Source organism: Lonchura striata, chromosome 3 (genome assembly GCF_046129695.1).
Source record: "Lonchura striata isolate bLonStr1 chromosome 3, bLonStr1.mat, whole genome shotgun sequence".
Taxonomy (NCBI): Eukaryota; Metazoa; Chordata; class Aves; order Passeriformes; family Estrildidae; genus Lonchura; species Lonchura striata.
In genome coordinates this window covers 32,675,585-32,699,162 of record NC_134605.1, presented here as the reverse complement: position 1 = coordinate 32,699,162, position 23,578 = coordinate 32,675,585, and the positions used below count along the sequence as shown (strand labels likewise).

The 23,578-nt window shown below is 42.6% G+C and overlaps 2 protein-coding genes across 4 annotated transcripts in view; both read left to right on the top strand.

Annotated features, from left to right (window-relative positions):
• LOC110481665 (protein ELYS) overlaps nt 1-7,354 on the top strand; it is a 42,113-nt gene extending 34,759 nt beyond the window's left edge. For all 3 annotated transcript variants that reach the window (XM_077782043.1, XM_077782045.1, XM_077782044.1), the window contains exons 32-36: nt 544-704; nt 1,725-3,516; nt 4,292-4,425; nt 4,877-4,983; nt 6,120-7,354. In XM_077782043.1, the coding sequence (XP_077638169.1) occupies nt 544-704; nt 1,725-3,516; nt 4,292-4,425; nt 4,877-4,983; nt 6,120-6,309 (2,384 nt within the window). In that variant the 3' untranslated portion in view covers nt 6,310-7,354. The remainder of the gene's footprint in view (nt 1-543; nt 705-1,724; nt 3,517-4,291; nt 4,426-4,876; nt 4,984-6,119) is intronic.
• A 9,987-nt stretch (nt 7,355-17,341) lies between these two features.
• Nucleotides 17,342-23,578, top strand: part of LOC144246049 (protein ELYS-like) — an 18,726-nt gene continuing 12,489 nt past the window's right edge. The window contains exons 1-5 of the mRNA XM_077782047.1: nt 17,342-17,704; nt 18,348-18,555; nt 19,598-19,714; nt 20,381-20,465; nt 22,365-22,515. Coding sequence (XP_077638173.1) covers nt 17,596-17,704; nt 18,348-18,555; nt 19,598-19,714; nt 20,381-20,465; nt 22,365-22,515 — 670 coding nt within the window. The 5' untranslated portion in view covers nt 17,342-17,595. The remainder of the gene's footprint in view (nt 17,705-18,347; nt 18,556-19,597; nt 19,715-20,380; nt 20,466-22,364; nt 22,516-23,578) is intronic.

Genomic DNA, 23,578 nt, shown 5'->3' with positions numbered 1-23,578 from the left:
GGCAAAACAAGGAATTCATTCACTACTTCTGTTGTCAGGCTGGTGTTCAGCCATCTCCAGGAAAACAGGCAAATGGGTCATGGGAAGGAAGACAAACACCATAAGTTGTAATGTCTCCTGCTTCTTCCTTCTTTCACCTTCCTTTTATGCTGAACATACTGCCATATTTTATGGGATGTCAGTTGAGGTCAGCTGTCCTGGCTGTGTTCCCTCCCATCTCCTTGTGCACCCCCAGCCCACTCACTGTTGGCAAGCAGGAAAGGCCTTGGCTCTGTGTAGGTGCTGCTTAGCAGTAACTAAAACATCCCTGTTATTAATGCTGCCTTCAGCACAAATTCAGAATAGAGCAGTACCAGCTATTATGAAGAAAATTATTATCCCAGCCAAAACCAGCACAATAGTTTTACCTTTTGGCAAAAGCCCAATATATGTGGCAGGATGGAGAACCATATTGTTGGCTCTTGCTAGCTCTGTTACTTCTTTTTGCTTAAACTTCCATCATTTATATAAAGGTTAAGATAAAATTGCATAAATCTCTTCTAGCTGTGATAAGTATCCTTGACAGTGAGGACATGGTCAGTACTCAGTCTGAAAATCGCCTTGAGAGCAAGTGTGTGGATTTACCTGAAGAATGTAACCCTGAAGCAGCTGAAGCTGAAGAAGTCCCTGTTTCTTACAATCCTCCAAAAACGGAGGAAATTAATGTAAGTAAACTATTTTCCCAATTTCTACACAGTAGAATAGTTTGCAAATTGAGGACAGACCTGTTCTAATGACAATTTGAAGACACTCAAAAATGTGTATGTTTCTTGAGCTGCTTAACACAAGTTTAAAAACTCAGTATTGTAAGGGCAGATATGTTTTTCTCTTCTGCATTTTCTGTTCCTATAATATGAATGGCACCTGTCAAGACTTAAGCCTTTAAGAGCAAACAAAACCAAAATAGAAACCTAAACTATTTTTTAAACTAGTTAGGCATTAATTTGATTTATTAGAATTCAAACTTCATTTTACTTTAAAAAATAGTTTTAATGTTAAAGACAATAAAAAAGTTACAGGAGTGCAGCCTCTTTGTACTGGTAGCCAGTTACCAAAGGACAAAAAATGTGAGAACCAAATTCAGAATTATTTAGGTGCATAGGTCGTTTGTTCCTTCTTAAGACACAGAATTCTCAGTAATGAGTGAATTTATTGTCAAGATATTTCTTCAAGAGATGGAGGTATTTAGAAACTATGTGTAATCTCATGCAATCCAAGTGACTCCTCAAAGTGAGGAGTCAAAGTTGAGTTGTTGGATGTGATACCTGGCCAGTGTAAGTGCTATTGTCAGAACTATCATGACTGAAGCTTTAAGTGTTGGGGGCCCAATTGTATTTTACCTTCCCAGAGGCAGAGTGGGTCACTCTGGCTGCAGAGGGCACTGCAATGTACTGGTCACCGCTGGTTGCATACACACCTTGTGCTGGAAAACTGCTCCTGGTCATGGGCAGTGGCAAATGGTCAGTTCTGAACAGAAATATCAGAAACAGAGCTTGTGAATTGTACACAGGGATGTCTTTGATCCCTGTGCCTCAAATACATAAACACTTAGCTGGAGTACAAAAGCACATTGTTTCACATTCAGGGGTGATCTTAATGGAAGGGTCTTCAGTTTCATCTAGCTCAGTGTGAAGTTAGTCTGTTTGGTATTGAATAAAGTATTAACAGACATTTTTTAACTTTAGGTTATAGAAGATGCCTCAGAACCAGCACCTGAAACATCACCATATAGTGAGCTAGATCCATCAAGCGATCTTCATTATAGCTATGAAAATATAGAGCAACAGTTTGCATGTGATTTGCATGATAATAAAGATAGTGAACGTGATGTAGCTGAGGGAGACGGAGACCTTTTTCTAGCTCAGAATAATTTTACCTTAGTTTTGGAAGGAGAAGAAGGTGAAGCAGAGATGGGAGACCCTACATCAGTAGATGCTTCGAAACCAGATGACACAAGAACAGAAGAAAAGCCTGTGACCAATTTAGGAAATACTGAAAGCCAGGAACATGTTACAAACTCAGTGTCCACTGTAACTGGTGATGAGGAATCCCAAAATATTGCAGAGTCACTCCCATATGTGCCTGAACCTATTAAGGTTGCCATTGCTGAAAACTTACTGGATGTAATCAAGGACACGAGAAGTAAAGAATTTACATCTGAAGTTGTAGAACAATCAATTAATGAAACCATAGGTAAAAAGGTAACTAGATTCCAGAAGGCAAAAGCTCCCTTAACACCTGTGCTAGAAGCAGTGGGAGAGGAAACCAGCAGACCTCATTATGGCACTGCTCCAAGAACACGCACAAGGGGACAGCTGAGCAGAAGTCTGGGTATTCTGTCAGCAGGCACTCAGCAGCTGCTGCAGACCGACAGTCGTGCTCTGCTTGGACTGTCTCCTCGGAGAAGTACCAGGCAAACAAAAGAATCCTCTGAGACTCCCAGGCTCCAAACAGAGGGAAAGGCTCAAGAGGAGCAAATACCTGTAACACCTGTTACTCCTAGGAAAGGTAGGAAACCTAAACTGTCTAATTTAGAAAAAACAGAAAGCAGCCATTCTGATGGACAAACCTTATCTGACAGTACACGGCCTGTTACTTCCAGAAGAGGATTAAGGAGAGCAAAGGAAGCTGCATCTGAACTCCAAGAAGAGGTTAATGAGGAAATGCCTCTTGCTGAAGGCAACATTATTGCTTCTTTTGACTCCAAAAGGACTAAAGGAGGAAAACGTTCAGCTGGAAATCCACAAGCTGGCAAGACTGACACTGATCACAAAGTAAAAACAGCAGTCAGTCCCAGTAGAAGTGCAAGAAAATTGAAAAGCTTTAATCTACAGTTTACAGAAGATGCTGCCAAAGATCAACAGGTGCAGCTTAGTGACCAACTTGTTTTACCTGTGCCAAGTAAAAGAGGCAGAAGGAGAAAGATTAGTTCATCAGAAGTTTCAGAAAATTCTGATCTTGATGTGTCTAAATCATCGCTTTCTCAAACAGAATTTAAACTTCCTGTCACGCCTAGAAGAAGTGCTAGGAAGGCGGCACAAAACCTCTTGGCAGACCCAGAGTCTACCTCTTCTCAGGAAGACATACATTCAGGTATGAAAGTAGAAGCCCTTGATACTCCTAAGAGAAAAACTAGGAAAGTGCCACATGAGAACCCAGAAAAAGTGGATACTCATGAACAAACTCCTGCAGAGCCAGGCGAGAAGCCAACCACACCCAGGACTACGGTAAGGACAGGGCGTCGGGGCAGGAAGAGGAGATCAATGTCTGAGGAGACCTCCCAAGGACCTGGTGGCAGTCCTTTGCTGCTTGAAGACATAAACCCCTCAGGACATGATCAGACATCAAGAGCTCTGACAGATCGTGTTACAAGAACCAGATCCAGCAGGACTGCCATCCATCAGAAACTGTCCCTTGAGGAAAATGAGGCTTTCCTTTTCTCTCCTCCTCTCACAAAGCTGACAAAGAAATTTGAAGGTAAGTACACTATGTCTATATGCAAAAGAGGGCATACCCTCTTCTTTAAACCACCAAAAACAGACTGTGAGGATGTTTTAAGTATTGTAAAGAATGTAAGCATGCAAAAGAAAAAAATTGTCAAGAGACAGTTAATCTTGTGGCTGAAGACTATGTGACTGCCTGCTTAGTTCTGGTAGAAATAGATTATGAAGCTGATCTAAGCCATGAAATTAAATTTAAACTATATTTTTTGTAAGAAACTTAATTTCTGTCAGATTTTGAAAACCAGAGATTATTTGTGAATATGTGATTGCCACCCTTTCCCCCCACAACAAGAAAAATAAAGGATGCATGTTTCCAAATTCTGTTCAGTTTTCAAGTTCAGATGAGCTGCATCCTGCAACAAACTGTTCAGCTGTTTAAATGTGTGATTATTTTTCATGAGTGTATACTTTGTCAGTGAAGTTAGTGTACACAAGAGTTTTTAATTAAAGTACATGGTAAATGTTTTTGAGATATGTAAGGACTGTTGATGCCTCTGGAGTATAATATCTTTGATTATGTAGGTGCAGGTAAAATCACTACATTGGCTTAGTTTCGTTTCACTATTTATGGTAAAAGAATGAATCCCTAGAGGTGGTTACTAGGGGGAAAACACCTTTGCATGGAGTGTTTATAAAGCTGATTGGACCTTTATTTTGGGAAGCTGTTGTGCTCTTTGTCAGCTGTAATTTAATATTATGGTCCTTCCTGTATAATGTATGTGCATTCTAACAATGCATTGTTATTTTAGCTGGAAAAACAGACCATCCTGTGAAGTTTCAGGATTTAGATCCGGATTTGTCTTCTCAATTTGTCTTTTCACCCCCTCTTTTGAGGTCAAAGAGAAAAACTGTACCTAGCATTTCCCGAATTGTGAAAGAAGCAGTAAGTAAAAATTCCAGTTGTCCCATGTTCTTGATTTTAATTCTGTAGCATTTTTTGAGATTGTGAGATTGTGCTTTGCAATGCCTTGCCTTTTTCATTGGAAACATCTAAATAGAGCTTTAAATGACTCAGTTAAAAATCTAATTCTTTTTCTTCATGAAAACTAGCTACAAAAGTCAGTTTTGAATCTCTGTAAATCAGGAATTGATACTGTTTTGCCTTTAGCAAAAGGCACAGTGGCTCTCTTTAAATTTACTTGGTATGTTATCTGTTAATTTCAGAATTTTAACCTTTAGGATGGTAAAATAATTTGATGTGGAAGGTTTGTTTTTGCAAACAAAGGGTACTTTTGGAAATAACTTTGGCATGATTTCTTAATGAAAAAAAAGTTATTATTCCATAGAAGTCTAAGAAGTTGTTAATGAGTAAAATTTTTGTTGTCTTAATATAGGAGCTTCCAGCTAAAGAGGAAGAGGATACCAAATCCACAGAGTCCGGGGGAAAGCAAAAATTGAAGAGAGGTAGAACTCCAAAATCAAAAATGAAGAAAGCAAGCAAGTATGAAATAAGTTTTGAATAGTTATTTGCATTTCTTAATGTGATGGTGATTCAGCTCTTAGAAGTATCTAACTACTTTTTCCACATTTGGCTGTGCAGGTCTTCTCTCACTACATCAGCTAATCCAGCTCGCTGGTCTAATAGGCACCTTTTCCCATTTAAGGGTTTGTTTTGCTAATGGAAATGGAAGAGGGAGGGAATAGAAAAGTGCCGCGCTCCCGCCACAGATCCCTGATCTCAGCCCCGGCTAGCTCGTCCTGGGGCGAGGGCGGGCGATGGAGGCACCCTCCGCCGCTCCCAACTGGGGTTTGGAGAGTGCCTTTGTGGGTTCCGGGCAGCGCTGGCAAGCCTCGTGGTGATAAATGAAGAGCGGATCCTGCTGGGGGCTAAGTCCGAGTTTATTGTGGCCAACGGGGCCAAATATCCTAGAACGGTGCCAGCCAACAGGAACGAGCACAAGGTGCTTGCACCGGCTTATAAACTGTAAGGGAGGGGAAGACCGGTAACCAATAGGGATAGGGATAGGGAGTGGCTCCTGGATGGGGTGATACAACGTGGTCCAATGGGGGAAGGATATGAGAGGGGCCCCAGGCCCTCGCCCAATCACCCGGTGCCCAAGGTGGAAGCTTCTGGATGGATGGGAAGGGGCACCGAGTGACAGACAAGGCACCAGGGAGGGGTAAAGTGCCTCTTCCAGGGTGATGGATAGATACTGGAAAGGCGGGAAGGGAGGACAAGGCGGGAAAACTGGGGATAAACCAAGTTGTACATGGGGGTACAAAGGAATAAACCAATACATAATACAGGGATAATAAAACATACAAATAACACAACTCCACAGAAAAGGGCAGGTGGATACTTATTGCAGTGGTGACATTGCAATACTCTTACATTTTCTTATTCCACCTTATGAACTCAGGCTCCTCCAGTTTAGCTTCTCATACAAGGTGGGAGTTGGCCAGACAATGAATAAAGAGAATGAAAGCAAAGCAAACCTGATTTATGTTATTTTAATTCTATCTACAAAGAAGCCCATGCATTTTTTAAAATTGATTTTGGAATTCCATGTCATTTTTTTCCTCAATTAAATACTGTTAGTACGGAAAAATTGATATTATGCTTGTCCTTCTTTTCAGAACCACAAAAGAAGAGTCTTGGTCACCTCCACCAGTAGAAATAAAATTCATCTCTCCTTTTGGAAGTCCAGTTGATGGAAAAAAAACCAGACAGAAAGAAACTACAGATGCATCAGGGAAGACCCTAAGAAAGAACAAAAAAAGACTGTCTAATTTTCCAAAGCCAGTTGTGTGCCGGAAGATGCTGTAACTGTTTTTTTAAGTTTATAATGTACACCACTGTTTGTATAGTCATCAAAATTGTGTGAATTATTAAAAATAAGAAAAATAATCTAATTTGGAACAGATAATTTATATAAATTATTGTAAAATTTCATAAAAAATGGTCTTCAGTAAGTAACTCCATATGGAGTGTGATTTCCTCAGTCAATGCAGTTTTCTATTTTATATTAAGACTTCATACATTTATATAATATGTAAATACAGCTTATTTTAGGAATGTTAAATAAAAATATATACTCAATGTGCTTACTGTCTGATAGATTTTTGAGAGAATATTGGGTTGAATGACCTTTATTGCTTAGAACTTTTAATGTTGGTTTGTGGGAGTTACAGACTCAAAAGTGATTCCAAAAGCTTTTAAAAAGTTTGTTTAGAATTCCTGTAACAAGTAAACATTTTAAACATACTAGTTTTAATTTTTAAATTATGTTTGACCTGGCACAAATAATCGGACTTACAATACAAACTGGTAATTCCTTACATTCACGGTTAAGTTGTACTGTATTGAAGTCAGAATGTAAACAATTGTGTTTTAAGTTGTGTAATGTTTTTTTTTGTATTTGTCTTAAATTTTGGGAAAGCTGTTCTTCAGTTCATAAAAACAGATCACACCTCAGATGTGTCATTATTTCTTAAAATTTGTTGTCAGCAAAAAGTTAACTGTACAGATGGTGTGATGCTTACAATAGCATATCTGATGTAAAGGAATACTACCCAGATACTTTGAAATTTGAGCCAAAATTATTTTCATAATATGACTGCTACTATAATTGAAATACTTACTGTCTGTAAACATGCTTTGCAGTATTTAAAACCTGCATATCACAGCACTGAAAACCTGATGGCAAAGCCTATATAATAGTCTGAAAAAGGTACAAAAATGTACAGAAATCTTAGTTACAAACTGTATTTTTGAATCATTATTTCATTAACAGTCTTGCATTAAGGAGTATATGTCCCTATGAAGTTTCAATTTGTATAAATAAAGTCACAAACCTATTCTTTTAAAAGCAGACATGGAAGTACTATTTTGATGTGCAGTCTTTTAGACAGTTGATTATTTTTCTGTATGTTAATTTATATATAGGTGCAACTTGGAAGACTACAGAAATGGTGGAACCTGATATTAAACTTTTCAATTAGTAAAAACTACTACAGTTATTTAAGACATAAGTTATTTATTAATTAATAGCTTAATTAATAATTAATAGTACATAGTGAATGAATGTATTAACAGACTAAGCTTGTGAAAGATTGTTCTGGGGATTTGGTTTTTCTATCTCAGAACAGATCACTCTAGAGAAGCAATTGCATGCACTTGAATGTTTTTCTTCTTTGGGAAAGTATTCAAGATTGAATGATAGCTTAAAAAAAGAAGTCAAAAGTTTAAAATCTGAAAGTGGTGGTAAACGGAGACCTTTGAGCCAAGTTAGTAATTATTTTCTGTGCATTTTGTACATGAATGACTATAAATATGGTCAGAGAGGAAAGGGGAGGGAAGTTTAGCAATTTTTTTGTATTCACATTTCTCAGAAGTGCAGTGAATAGCTCAGAAAATGGGGTAAAAGGTAAAATTTTCAAAATTTGAATAGAATACAGATATCAAATCTGTTTTATGTAGTGTGCAAGAGTATTTGTAAGATATTCTGATTAATGTCAAATTTAATTGATTGATGAAATGCTAGTGAAGATTGCCTAATAGGGTTTTAATGCATTTCTGCAATTTATACTTAAATATATGTATATTTTTTGGTATAAAAATTATTCGAAAAAAATGAAAATATAGCATTAGCAGATTTTATTAGATTTTGACATCTATTTTATTTATACTTCAGCTAAAATATCCTCATTTTTCTGTGCTTAGTCAGAAAGCAAGCAATAGCAGAAGACGATTGGCAATAGATTTAATTTAGGTTTGCAGTTTTCTAGTAACTTTTTACTTAAAAGGAGTTTTAATTATGTGTTGAAATGTTTTACTCTTTTTTCCCTTTTTTTGTAACTTGGGTTTGGTGCGCAGTTCTCCAGTGCTGATCAGTTTCCCTAGGGAACAGTTTAAAAAGGAGCCTCCTGAACATAATGTGTATCAAGGAGTGGGCGCTGAGAAATTTGAAGGACATAGAAAGAAATGGAAGCAAAACCAGACACTGTGGCTCTGTTTAGAGCCTGAAGAAAGGAAGAAGTTGGGGAACAAGTGTTAAGGTGCCAGCTCAAGGATGGGTTTGTAATGAAGAGAAAATAGACTATATGTGGGTGCTGTCGGTGTGGGCTTGCTACTTGTGTGAAGGATGAGTGGAAAAGCTTTGCAGCTGTTTGCACATGGATCTGAGAAGGAGAGAGTAGCAGTGTCAGAGAAGGGCAGGAGGGACCTGTAGAGGAGGTGGGATGCATGGTGATGGTGGATGGATGGATGCAAAAAACGGGGCACAGAGCTGAAATTTTCTAGCAAACAAGGTGGGAATTTCACAGGAGCTATAGCTCATTGCTAAATAGAATATTCTGAAGTTTTTCTATAGAAAGGGAATTCCTTGGTTCCTTAATGCTTTTATCCCCTAAAGAAGTGCTGGATGGGTAAAAGCTGAAGCCAGATTGTGCATCTGTACTTTTAGGGTGTAACCCCAGAGAAAACTCCACTGGAAGGTTGACCACCTTGGGTCAGCAGAATCTTAGCTTTCAGGAAGAATAAAATGGGGTGCAATGGCAGACTTTATTTCCGAAGCACGCAGGTGGAGATATTAGTGATGGGAGGATGAATAAGGGCTGTTGAAAGGTATTTTGTAAGAAAATAAATGTTACAGTGGAAATGATTATCTTGAATTACCTCACAAACTTTCTTTTCTTAAATATAAGCTAAGGCTGACTAAAGTATTTGTTCTAGGTTATAACATGAAGGAGAGTTAAATCTATTTTACTTTCAATAGCCACTCAGTGTTTGAAGTGCTGATTCCTGTTGATTTTGTTTATTTGCCTTAATATTTGTACATGTCCAGTGTGCAAGTAAGGGCACAGATAACTATTTAATCCCCCATCAGAACTTCCTCTCATGGAAGACTACTCTCAGGGCTGTCAGTGCAATAAATTTGTTTGCTGCAATTTCATTACTTCCCATGTAACTACTATATAGCAAAGTTCTTGATTTCTGGTGGGGGGAAAAAAGAAACTTTAGCAGAAAACAATCTACAAGTTCTCATTAGTAGTTCGGCAATGCTTGCAACCAATTAGTCTAGGCCAATCTGAAAATAATGAAATAATAGGATTTTAGGTAATAGGAGAGTGTTTGTTTATTTTCTGTCTTCTGTGCAAACTTCTGGGTTTCCATTCCAGGAATGCTTTTTTCACCAAAGTAGTCAAGGTAATGAGTCCCTTTGTGTTGGAACTCAAAATTCTCTCAGACATTTTTAGAGGTTCCAGGCCTTGGTCAGAAGCATTTTAGAACCTGACAGACAGCTGGAAACAGCTGTGATTTTGAGTTTGAGCCATGGAATGAGTTACCAACTTTGGAGGTGGAACAAGCAGTCACAAAGGGTTAGATAGTATAGTAAAAGTAGTTACAAAACAGAGGGGAAATATTTTTAGTATTGTACAGGGGGGTTTTAGCACTTGTACAGGGGGGTTTTACTTTGTACATGGGGGTCAGAAGTTCTAAGATGGAGGAAAGTGGGCTGATCCTGTTCTTCCTCCTTCTTCTTCCTTACCTCCATGTTCTTGGTGATGTTGGCACTCACAGATTGGTTTAGAGTAGAAAAGCACTTTGTAATATAGGTAGTAGGTATTAGGGGGAAACTATAAACATGTAATACATAATATATCATATAAAAGATAGCAGCAGCCCTGGGCGAGGTGAGAAGACAGCAGACAGAGAGGATGTCAGAGTGTGTGTGTGTGCCTCTGTCCAGGCCGCTGACCAAGCAGCCGCAGCCCAAGAAGACAATCTTTTAGATAGCTAGCAATAAACTGCCTTGAGACCGAATGACAAGAGCCTGTGCAGTTTTTCTTTGGAAGCATGGGTTGGAGGAGAAATTTCACCACCACATGGGACCCCAGAGCAAGCCTGGGGTTCCCACACCTTTGATATGCTTGACAATAAACATTCTGTGGTTCCTGATTAATTAAAGCTGTTCCTAAAGTAAAATGCATTTTCCAGCCCTGGGCTGTGTGGATGACCAATATGTGAGGTAGAGTGAAAAATTATTATGTTAGTTATGGTTATTGATTATTACTATGCAAGTTATGGTTATTGATGTGACCATTCAGGTCAGTTCCTCCTTGGCTGTGTCATGGCTTACAGCAGGCATTTATGTGCTGTGCATTGCTGCAGAACTTGGTTTAAACCTGAATTGAAACATGAATTATTAGTGAATGACTACTTGCTTGTATTTTGATACTACAACTGGGATTTTAATAACAGTGAGAGAAGGATGCAGGAGGTGGGTGTGTGATTTCTGTGAAAACCAATAGCACAAGCATAGATGATCCCGGGAGTCAGGGGCACAGAAAAACCTTTGCTTTTGATCTGACCTGTTGAGACTTCTGACCCTGATTATCTTCCTTAAAGGACAAGAACAGTGTGCTCATCTTAGCAGGACCCAACAGTTACATGGACCAGGTAAGATCTTATTCAGAGAAGCAACTAAAACCAGTTTTCACTAATACACTGCTGTAGATTGGTCTGTGTTTTTTATCTCTCCTTATTTACCTAAGTGTAATGCATATGTCTGGTGTTCATTGGTTTGAAGTACTATGTAGTGTTACGTACATATCTGTCATCCTGGAGCTGAACACCAAAATGTAGCACGTTCTCACACAGAATCACAGATAACTGAGTTAGAAGGGACCCACAAGGATCCAACTCCTGGCCCTAAACACGCCATGTGCCTGTGAGAGCATTGTCCAAACATTTCTTGAGCTCTGTCAGGCTGGTGCTGGGGAGCTTGTTCCAGTGCCCAGCCACCCTCTGGGTGAAGAAACTTTTCCTAATACCCAGCGTAAACTTCCCCTGATACATCTTCAGGCCATTCTCTCAGGTGCTGTCACTGGGCACCGCAGAGCACAGATCGGTGCGCGCCCCCCCCTTCCCCTCACGACGAAGGTGTATCTGCAGCGAGGTCTGCCCCCAGTCTCCTCCAGGCTGATCAGACCAAGAAACCTCAGCCACTCCTCAGACAGCTTCCCCCTTAGGCCCATCTTCCTTGCCCTCTGGCTGCACTGCCCGAGTTTAGCACGGCGCTGTCGCGGTGAGCTCATGCCCGCGGGTGCTGCCGCTGAGGCAGGCGGGCAGGGAGAGCCAGCCCCATCCCCATCCCCATCCCCAGCCCCCGCCCCAGCCCCAGCCCCATCCCCAGCCCCAGCCCCATCCCCATCCCCAGCCCCAGCCCCCGCCCCAGCCCCCGCCCCAGCCCCAGCCCCAGCCCCAGCCCCATCCCCAGCCCCATCCCCATCCCCATCCCCCGCCCCAGCCCCAGCCCCATCCCCATCCCCATCCCCCGCCCCAGCCCCAGCCCCAGCCCCATCCCCAGCCCCAGCCCCATCCCCATCCCCATCCCCAGCCCCAGCCCCCGCCCCAGCCCCCGCCCCAGCCCCAGCCCCAGCCCCATCCCCAGCCCCAGCCCCATCCCCATCCCCATCCCCAGCCCCAGCCCCATCCCCATCCCCAGCCCCCGCCCCAGCCCCATCCCCAGCCCCCGCCCCCGCCCCATCCCCAGCCCCAGCCCCATCCCCATCCCCAGCCCCCGCCCCATCCCCAGCCCCCGCCCCAGCCCCCGCCCCAGCCCCCGCCCCAGCCCCATCCCCATCCCCAGCCCCAGCCCCCGCCCCAGCCCCCGCCCCAGCCCCAGCCCCAGCCCCATCCCCAGCCCCAGCCCCATCCCCATCCCCAGCCCCCGCCCCCGCCCCATCCCCAGCCCCATCCCCCGCCCCAGCCCCAGCCCCATCCCCAGCCCCATCCCCATCCCCATCCCCCGCCCCAGCCCCAGCCCCATCCCCATCCCCATCCCCCGCCCCAGCCCCAGCCCCAGCCCCATCCCCAGCCCCAGCCCCATCCCCATCCCCATCCCCAGCCCCAGCCCCCGCCCCAGCCCCCGCCCCAGCCCCAGCCCCAGCCCCATCCCCAGCCCCAGCCCCATCCCCATCCCCATCCCCAGCCCCAGCCCCATCCCCATCCCCAGCCCCCGCCCCAGCCCCATCCCCAGCCCCCGCCCCCGCCCCATCCCCAGCCCCAGCCCCATCCCCATCCCCAGCCCCCGCCCCATCCCCAGCCCCCGCCCCAGCCCCCGCCCCAGCCCCCGCCCCAGCCCCAGCCCCATCCCCCGCCCCGCCCCAGCCCCAGCCCCATCCCCCGCCCCGCCCCAGCCCCATCCCCATCCCCAGCCCCAGCCCCATCCCCAGCCCCAGCCCCCGCCCCAGCCCCATCCCCATCCCCATCCCCATCCCCATCCCCCGCCCCAGCCCCAGCCCCAGCCCCATCCCCATCCCCATCCCCATCCCCCGCCCCAGCCCCAGCCCCAGCCCCATCCCCAGCCCCATCCCCAGCCCCAGCCCCAGCCCCAGCCCCATCCCCATCCCCCGCCCCGCCCCAGCCCCATCCCCATCCCCATCCCCATCCCCCGCCCCAGCCCCAGCCCCCGCCCCAGCCCCATCCCCAGCCCCATCCCCAGCCCCATCCCCAGCCCCAGCCCCAGCCCCAGCCCCAGCCCCAGCCCTGCCCGGGCCCTGCGGCAGGGGCGGGGCGTGCGCTCGCACCAGCCCGAGCGCGACATGGCGGCCGCTTAGCCGGCGTGGCTGCCGGGGGCGGCGGGGCCCGACAGCCAGGGACTGCCTGAGTGCTGCTCTGGGAATTAAGGTGTCACATATAGCTTTGGAGAAGCAGTGGTGACAGGTCTTTTCTGCTGTGATGCTGGTTTGCTGGTGTGGTGGAGAGAATAGAATCCTTAAATGGACAGGAGAGAGTCACCAAACACCAGGCCTTGTTGCATGGGTTGCAGGTGTTTCTGCAGTTGATCTTGTCATGTTGCTGGTTGTAAAAACCTGTTGGAGAATTAAATGTTCCAAATCCACTTGCATCCAGTCTTGGGCAGCCTGCTCTAGGTGGTGGCTTGAGCAGCAGGGCAGTTGGACAAGATGATTGCTGTGGTTCCAGAAGGCCATTCTAGAATTATGTTATAAAGCCGAGATTCTAGAACCTGTGCTGGGGGGAGAAACAATGAAATACCTCAGTGCTGTGTTCTGTACTGAGCCCCTTGGCACCTATGTCTGTTTGTCCAGATAAAGGGAGCAATGTAGAGGCAAGCATTGACTCAGTGCAGACCTTAGGAACTTTTGCTTGCTTAGCCATGTCAGACAGGCACAACACTTAAATGAAACCAGAGTTGTGTCATACAAGAGCCGCAGCAGATAGCTGGGTAAATTTGCCCTAATGTCCAGTTCTGATCCATGTTAGTTTTCTCACTTAGAGGAAAATCAAACCTTTGGTCTGCATCTAATACAGAATCTTAGATGCTGGGGGCTGAGTGGGATAAAGTGGGGATAGAGCTTGGGAATCCTTTCTACTTCTTATATTCTGATGTAGGTTTATGCTTCCTGGAAAGCACAAACTTTTTAAAATATGATTTTTCTGGGATCAAATCTTGTTAACCTGTCTGTATGAGTAGCCTTGAACTTGATCTGTTGTTCTATTCCCTGTTATTTATCTTGTCTGTCCCTCTGTGTCCCTTTTTGTTGATCTCATAGGCATCAGAAAAGCTCACAAGTCTCCTTTTGCTCTGCTGTGAGATGAAAAACTGTCCTAAGTGCCATTTCTTTTGAGCAAAAAAGAGCTACAAATGATGTATGGGAGATTTGTCACTGCATACTGATGAAGCTTGGGTCAGTCTCAAAGATATTTATGGCTGAAGGGAGTCTCTGCCTTGTTTTCTTTATTTGCAGTGAAGAATGCGAGACCTAACGGCTCAGGTAACGAGCAGTCTGCTGCAGTTTCCAGAGGTGACTGTTGAGGCACTTGGGGAAGATGAGATCACCCTAGACTCTGCGCTGTGTGGGAAGTTTTCTGGAGGTGAGCATTTTCCTTTAAAATTTGGATTTGGTATGAAGTTGTTATTGCCTGAAGCACAGGGTCATGGCATCAGGTTGATTCTTTTAAGTAAAATGCATCAGATTTTGATAGTGCTGACAGGATATTTTAATAATTAGAAGCGCTGAGTTGAAATTGCAACAGCCTGCTCGAATCATGTGCTATTTAAATAGTATAGCTGGCCATGCCCTCCTCAGCTTTGCATGAAATAGAAGGCAGTTTTCAAGGAAGAAATAGTATGGTTTTGGGAGGTATTCTTTTTACCAGCTCAAGCTCTATGTCCATCATAGCATCTCATGCAGAAACAGTTAGAGAGACACAATATGCTCCTTTTTCTTCCCTAGTCTAAATAAAAAGCAGAAAGAGGGACAGCTCTGTTAAGCGCTGCCCATGTATTTCCAAGGTATTGAATAGGATGCAGATGAGGACCCAGTGAGAGTTGCTGACAACAGCTAAGCAGATTAAGCAGTTGACTTTCTAGGTGATCCGAAGGTAGAGCTGGATGCCTGTCTGGATGTCTGGGCTTCTGTTAAGAGCAGGTAGAATCTTACCTACATGACTGTACTTGCAGTAATGGAGCTCATCCTTCTTTTGACCTTGAAGTTCTTCAGTAGAGGAGCAAGTGTTAAATTCTTTGGTGAAACAACACTTGTTAAATTCTTTCTGGGATCAGGACATGTAAAAGTTGTAATTATGCATTCAGTGCCCATTTTAAGATAATTTCCTATCCAAATCCCTGCCCAGAGTAGTCATGTGTCAAGCAAAATTCCTAACTGGAAAGGAATTGGTTTAGATGGCCTGTATTTGAAGTATGCTTTGAGACTTGTATTCCTGTACATATCTAGGTGTTTCTTAGCAAAACCAGGCCAAGTATGGCATACAGGCTAGAGCTCAATCTATTGTAATCTTTATCCCAAACAGTCAACGTTCTTGAGTGCTGGAATGACAAATATAAATGCCAAAGAATGGGGTTATTAATTTTAAGAAGTATTGGTTGAGGATTGCAGTGGGTGATTTAAAATAATTGTCCAGGTGTAGGCAGGTTGGCCTTCCTCTCTTTAGGTGCATTTGAGGGAAAGGCCCAGTGGCAGTGCCATTGCTGTTGTTTCAGTTCTTCTGCTGGGCGTTTGTTGAGTGGTGTTTCTTTTTCCTGCAGGCAGGAGTGGCCTGGCGTGGCTGGCGTGTGGCCCCCAGCTGGAGGTGGTGAACTCAGTGACCGGGGAGCGGCTCTCTGCGTATCGCTTCAGTGGAGTGAGCGAGCAGCCTTCCACTGTTCGCGTGGTGAAGGAGTTCTCTTGGCACAAGAGGACTGGGCTCCTGGTTGGGTTGGAGGAAGCAGAGGGAAGTGTTCTCTGTCTGTATGACCTTGGGATCTCGAGAGTGGTTAAAGCAGTTGTTCTTCCAGGAAGGGTATGTATCTTTTTGGGGAAATGAAAATGTTGTGTTGTTTGGTGCTGCATGAATCTTGTTTCAGGAGATGCTTGGAACATCTCTTTGAAGGTTGTATGTTTTCTGAATTTTATTAACATATTGTCAGTTCAGAGTACCCAGCCAAGAGAGCCTTTTTCTCAACACCCCTTTCTGCATTTTTGTCCTTGTTGTTTTAAAGCTTTGAGGAGCACCATATTTCTAGTATTATTTTCCATGTGGGTTTATTGTGATTGCATGTTTCAGGACTGCCTCATGGTGTTTTTTCAAATTTTCCTGGTTTGTATGAGGCAGACGGGCAGCATTCAGATTCAGTGAGAAAAGTTTTCTCTGTTCTTCCTCAGAATGAGTTGGCAGTACTCTAGGAGAATAGGAGAAAGCAGTGCATAGCCTAGTGGAAAAATATGTCATTTCAGGATCTTCTACATGGAACATTGTTAAAAGACTCTATGCAGAGCTAATAAAGATTCATTTGAATCCAGCTGTACAATGAAAATAATAACATTAAACAGTTAGAAGAAGCACCCCTTGAACCTTGTGTAATTGCACACCAAGATGTGTTCTGTATTTCCTCATCACACTCACTAAGACTCAAAGCACAAGAATTTGAATAATCAAAATATTCTTGTTAGTCCTCTGAGCAGCAGTAAAGATTAAAAATTTAATTTGAATAGGAATTCTGAAAGAAAACAAAATTATCTGAATTTACTAGAGGTAGCTGTAGGATTGGACTTGTGTTCAAGGTAAAAGGTGGATTGTATTGCAGGTAGCCAGGCAGTGCATAAGCAAGTGCTTGATACAGCACAGAAAAAAACTTAGGGGGCCTATAAGTTTGGATATTTTTCCATACATCTGGGGGTAAATAAGCTACATAAAAAGATGCTCACTTGTAATGCTCACTTCTTTGTTTCAGACAAACCTTTGCTGTTGCTGTACAGCTGATGTCTGCTTACATGGTGCTGTATTTGTAAGAGGCCAGAAGATAGCCCCTATTCTTGTGTTGTGCAGCTTTAGTGCAGGAGCCCTGGTGTGCTTGTGTCTGCTAGAGCAGTCAGTATTGTCCTGGGTGTGCTGTGGGTGCTGAAGGGTCTGTTCACCTTGTGCTGAGGTCATGGGGAGTGCTTGGCCTATGAGGCAGCAGAGAGAGCTCCTGCCATAGGCTGAGTTCTTGTTTAGTCTCTTGCTATTGGCTTAGGCTGCCTTTTACAGAGTGCTGGTGTGCATTTAAAATTTTTATAGGATATTATCAGTCAAAGTGAGAGCCAGTGTGGATTTTAGTAAGCCAGCATCCCCCTCCAATCCTTTCTGGGATTGTTTCATTCCCATGGACATCTTATTCTGTATTTAGTTTCCTGTTTCTGATGTGCTAATGCTGGCTTTCCTTCTGGGGATTACTCTTGAGCCTGTGGAAGAGCTTTGATATTAACGTGCAGCTCCCTGCAGGTGACTGCTATCGAACCCATCAGCAATGACGGCGGAGCCAGCGTGAGCACGCGGCACCTTCATCAGAGTCTGCGATGGCTCTTTGGAGTGGCAGCAGTGGCCACAGATGTTGGCCATGTCCTTCTGGTTGACCTTTGTTTGGATGATTTATCTTGCAGTCAGAATGAAGTAGAAGCATCAGGTAAGCTGCAGTTTTTAAACTGAATTTAGAAGTAAGAAAATGTGTTTCTTTTCAAAACCCAGCTTGTGTCCCAATGCAGAGCCCAGCACGTGCTGACTGACTACTGACATTGCCGACTGCAGACAGCAGTTTGACGTGGTATGGTTCTGAACTGGTCAAAAAATGGGAGTGGCTTAATACTCCTCCCGATGTCAAGAAGGCCTCTTGCTGCCCACATGCCTTTGCCCCTGTGGTTCTTGCCAGTGGGAGGTAGGAATTTTTCCACTTGAGTCAGTGCAACTGTGGGATAGGAAGTTGTGCCAGAGGTGCCAAATTCCTTGGGAGTGTTCTCTCCTGTTTCCATGAATGACTTGGGTCAGGCTTTAGGCTTGTGTTTTAAAGTAAATCTGGCTTATCAGAAATCTTGCATTTGTGTGAATGAATCCTGCAATTTGTGTTTTCAGATTGCATACACTGTTTTGGGTGTTGTCAGAGTGGCTTCAGGAGTTCATGTCTCTTCAAGTAGCTTCCTTGTGAGTCCCAATAAAGGAATTGGTCTGCAATGGTTACATTTGTACCTAGTTTTGAAATAGGAGTGAGAATGCCTGTCCCATTAGAGAGTCCTTCTGTTCTCTGAGTGGGTGCATGTCATGGTTTGATGCTGGCACAATGCCAGCGCCCCATGAAAATGCAGCTTCCCAAATAAATGCTGTGAGATGCGATCCGGAGCAGAGCAGAGCAGACCCAAGCTTAATAACAGGGGAATAACAAATGGGAATAGCAAAAAAAGGTGCTGCAAAAATCGGTGTTTTGCTTGAAGAATTAGATTATACAAGTTGTATAATCACATCAGTTTAAAATGCAACTGAAGTGTCATAATGCATTAATTTCTGGCCTGTTTTTATGTGTGTAGATCTAGAAGTTGTCACTAGAATTCCTGCTGAAGTTCCACAAAGAAGAGAAGCTGTGACCAGGGAAGGGAGGCATCTCTGTTTTCAATTACGAAGTCCTTCAGGAACAGCAATATCAACCCTGTGCTACATAAGCAGAAGCAACCAGCTCGTTGTGGGTTTTTCTGATGGCTACTTGTCACTGGGGAACATGAAAACTTTGAAGAAGGCGTAAGTACTCACTTCTACTTGGCCATGCTTGGAGGCACAGGAGTCTCAATTTTTCTGCTTCAGGAAATATATTAATTTCAAGAGCCCATTTTCTGTGTGTGGGATGTTGGGTATAACCTTGGTGTGTTCAGAAATCCTCTTAACTCATACATGGATTAAGTGCAGCAGCTCCTCTGCAGTGGACTGAAATAGAGCCCGTGCATAGAGGTCTTGTGGAAAGTACTGGGTCATGTCAGACAGTAGGGATGTGAGAGATCTGATTTTTTAAGTCAGTTTCGTCTGTCCTGTCATATTCAGTGAAATACGGCACTGTGTGTTTTTCCATGAGACAGGTTTTAGAAATTATTTTTCACAACCAGTTACTGCAATGAGAGCATGCACTGAAAAGCTTCATTATATGAATAATGTGATTTTGCTGATTATATTTTTTTAGGGGTCCAGGATGAAACTAGTGAGACATAATAATTCAATAGCATTGATGTACATGAGCCAATTTTTCCTTGGAAGCCTTGGAAATGAGAATAAGAAGCATGTAAATTTATAAACAATAGTAAAATTAAGAAATTATTTAATATCTGCTAAAGAGTGGTGTCACTTTAAATAAATGGTGAAATTCAGATAGGGGTTTACTTTAGCAAATCTGCAGTTACCATAATTATGAATGCATAAATAGACAGTGGAGGCACATTTAAGTATCAGGAAAAGATTGTGAAGTTACAACTAAGGTTCAGAAGTCTGAAAGAAAAAGTTTGTTTCAATGTCCAAATAAAGAAATGAGAAGCTCCTTGTGTTTGGTGTTGTTTTAAATATGTTCAGATGTACTGCATTTTAAGTTCAGTACTGAAGTAGACTTCAACAATAGGAACAGTGTTTTCCGTAGCAGCTGAACTAATCATTTCTGTTCTTCCTCCTCAGGCAGAGGAGGACATAAATAGAGGTTATTGCTTTGATGGACAGAAATCTCACCTTGATTGCTGCATAAAAGGTAGTCAGTTGCTTGATACCATTATTTGTCTTTTCTACTTTTTTTTCAAACCTGCAGGCACTACACTCAACTTGGAGGAGGAAGGATTCCTGTCTGTGCTCTTGCTTTTCAAGAGCCTGAGAATGATCTTCAAAATTGTTGCTACTTATGGGCTGTTCAGTCTACACAACAAAGGTGAATAAAAATTACAATAAGTGACTAATTTAACTGTTTGTTTAATATTTGTTCACATAGAGTTGTCCCTAAAAGAGGATGATGACAATATTGCTGGTTGCTTCATGAGAGCTTCAGAAATCTTTGGAGTCCTTATGTGCCAGTTCAGCTTCTCTGGTAGAAAAGGAGCAGTGTTCAGCAAACATATCAATGGTTTCCAGCTTGGATAAGGAATAAGTCAGAGTGTTGAAGGGTGCATTGCATGCAGGAGAGGGACTGGAACTTAGATGGGAAGGGGACAAACATACCTCTCTCTCTCGGCATCAGCAAGCTTCTTAGTCAGCCCAGCCGTTCATAGAGTGGCAGTTTTCTTGAGCTTTACTTCAAAGCAGTTTTATGGAGAATGCTTTACTGTGAAGAGCTATTTTTGACAATTTTAGGTCCATGCTGAATATTAAAGCTTTCCAATGGTATAGTTAGCATTTGCCCCTGAAGCTGTTCATGTCAGAATTTCCTCCTTTCGGTTTTACTGGCTAAGTGTGACCAATTACCATGTTTTGAGAAGCAGTGTTTTTCTTTTCAGCAAGAGCATGCTCTCAGGTTAGTTTCAGCCTAGGTCTAATAAAATGATAATGAGGATTGTAAAGCAGCTTTGTAATCAAATCTCCTCGTTTATACCTTTTCCAGTGAAGGGAATGCTGTAAATTTGCATCTCTTGCAATTAGCATTTGGTGACAGGAAATGTCTGGCATCAGGACAAGTCACATATGAGGTAAGACAGGCTATATGTAAGAGATGAAAAGATAAAGTTTCCCTGAGTATCAATTAAGTTGGCTCTTTGTATATGAATGAAAGCTGAAATTTCTAGTCATTCATTAAAATGAATGCCTGATGACTTTATAGAATTATAGTACTTTATCTTATGGAACTGTCCTTTGGTATGGTGGACATCTTGTTCAGATCCTCATCTTTTTTTAAAATAAATTTTATCTTTAGTCATTTCATAAGATGAGATTCTTTGCTTAGGCTTCATGTTAGTTTTTCAAAGAGATGTTTTTGATTTTTCTTAACTACAGTGCATGTGTATTTGTTATTTCCAAAATTTCTGAATAAAATAGAATAGAATGTGCATGTTTCAGGACAGATGTTACCATTTTTTCTTTTCAGTAATGAAAAACTTTTAATCTATTAATTTATTTTAGACATCTGATATTTATTTATAGCATTTCCTGGAACCATTAAGAGTGAGCTTGTCTCTTCTCAGATTAGATGAATTAAATGTATAGAATTAGAATGTGTTGTTTCATGCCAGTTCATTTTAGATCACTAAAAGTTTTGGAAACTCAGTTTTTGTTTGGAAGTAATTTTGCTGTGCTTTTTAGTTTGGTGTTTTGTTGGGTTTTTTTATTGTAGAGCTGCTATTTGTCCACAATACACACACATTCACATGTTGTATGGTAGACAGGTGAAATGAGAGTTGTACTGAAAAGACAGTATTTCACTTAATGCTTCCTTAGAAAATGGTGGTGGCAGAGGTTTAGGGCCATCCTTTCTGTAGATTTATTTCTGTGTGTCTCAGAGGAGTTTGCTTGCTCTGTAGTAATTTGGGATCTTAAACACATTGTCCATTCATCCTATGTCCTCTCCATAAGGAATTGAGGGATATTTCCATGATAAGAGCTCATGTGGTTTGAAAGAAGGTTTAAAGTCTTTAGGGAGTTCTCATTGTTACTAGAGAGATGAGTGTTCATTCCACTGATATGCTTATCAATAATGTCTCCTGACAGACCTTTAGCTGCTGTAATGTCAGGTTCTGTAATCAAAACATGGAGCAAAGGCTTTGTGTCAAGATGTGTTGCATTGTTTTAGATGTCTCTTTGTAAGTATTTGTTCAGGTTTGTAAAGGCACTTGGATGATGCAAGGAATTCTGCAACACATGTTTAGATCTAGACTAATGTTAGGGTGTTCTGGTTTGAAAGCAAAACCAGTGAGAGACTCCAAGTCAGAAATACAATTTATTGGGAAAAGGACAAAAAAATACATGCAATAATACAAAGGGAAGGATTACTGACAAAGTCAGAATACAACCTGGCCAGCGTGCTGGTAGCAGTCCAAATTGGAGTAGCTGTAGTCCTCTTGGGATGGCAGATGTAGTTGCTGTGTCTTCTCGGAGAACCTGTGAAAAGGCTGCCCCTCTGTCTAGAAATTCCCAGTTTTATCCAGGTGGGAATGCCTAGCTCCTTCCCCCTCGCCAGAGCATCTCACAATTGGTTATTATGAGTCACGAGGTGTGTCCTTAATCACCTCCTTCTCCTGGACAGTGTATCTCTGAGTCATGTGGCAAGGCATTGATGGGGCTATTAACAGCAGATAAGGAAAACTGCCCCGAGGCAACTCCTACTCAGATGGTAATAGGAAAACATTTTTTTTTTAATCTTGGACATAGGGAAATGCTAAATTTTGAAAATGTGCAAAAGCCTTTAGAGCCAAACTTGCCCATTATGACTTGACACCTAATTCTCGTGCATGTCAGATGTAATTCCTATTGATGGGAAGCATACAGTGAAATAAGCATATTATATCAGATATTTGCATTAATTCATACTTAGGTATAATGTATGTTGTTATTTCAAAATTACCTTTCCTCTCTTTTTCATTTTTTCCCCCCAGGGTTTTACATACTGTGTCAAACTCTTTAGTTTAGATCTCTCTGGTGGAATCTTTCCCTTGAGAGGACAGACCAGCAATACTAAATTCCTCAGCTGTCAGACCATAGGAAAATTTCACAACCATGCTGTCAGAGAGGATAGCGTTAATAAAGGTTTGTTCTGATGTCCTTGTTTGGTTATTCTGAACTACATGGTTTAGAAATTTAAGCAGTGAATGTTGTTCTATACCCACAGTCTTAAAGTCTTAAATATTCATCTAGCTGACCTTCTTGGGTTTATTAAAAGAAACTATGTACTTAAGTTAATGTGAGATTTCTTACCCGCCTGAACATCATTCTTTAAAGGAAAAAAGGTTTTATTTTAGGTTTGCTGAGATGCTAGAGCAGTGAATGGGGTCATCTGTATAAGACTGGTCATTCAGCTTGTTCTGCCAGTTGTCTGCATTGAAGAGTAAGATCATTTTATTGCTTAGTCTACTGTTTAGGAGTGTTACCTGAATTTTTTTTATCCTGCTCAAACCTCTGGCTGCATCCAGTGTGCATCCACTGAATCTAGTTCCCCAGGGCTCAGAACTGGGGCCAGTCCTATGAAATATCTTCATCAATGAATGAGGGGACTGAGTGCACCCTCAGTAAGTTTGGGACAACACCATCTTGGACAAGGATGTTGATCTTCTGGAGGATAGGAAGGCTGTGCAGAGGGATCTGAACAGGCTGGATCGATGGACTGAGGCCAAGTGTAGGAGGTACAAACACCTCTTGCAATGCTACAGGCTTGGGGAAAAGTGGTTGGAAAATGTGCCTGGTGGAAAAGTACCAAGGTGTCCTACATGACAGCTGGCTGAATATGAGCCACCCCACCACATTAAAAAACTCCAAATCCCCAAAATAACAAGAAGAAAAACCTTTTCTGTCTTGTTATTATCAAGTATGAGGCATGGTGAAATACCTGTTAGTTTTCTGATGGTTTCTAATTAAATTTTATTCAAATCTGCTCAAGTTAAGTTCTTGGCATACATGAGCTTCTGCTGGATATGTGTTGAGGCCAGCAGTGAGGTTGTCTTCTCAGTTGGGAAGGTAATTGCTATATGCTAAGGTAGTTTCAGCAGCTGACAAAATTGAAATGGCACAGACGTTCACAATGAGGCATAGCAAAGTGTGTGAGAATCCTTAGTGAAGAATTGAAGAGAGAACCGAGAAGCATTTTGCCAAACAT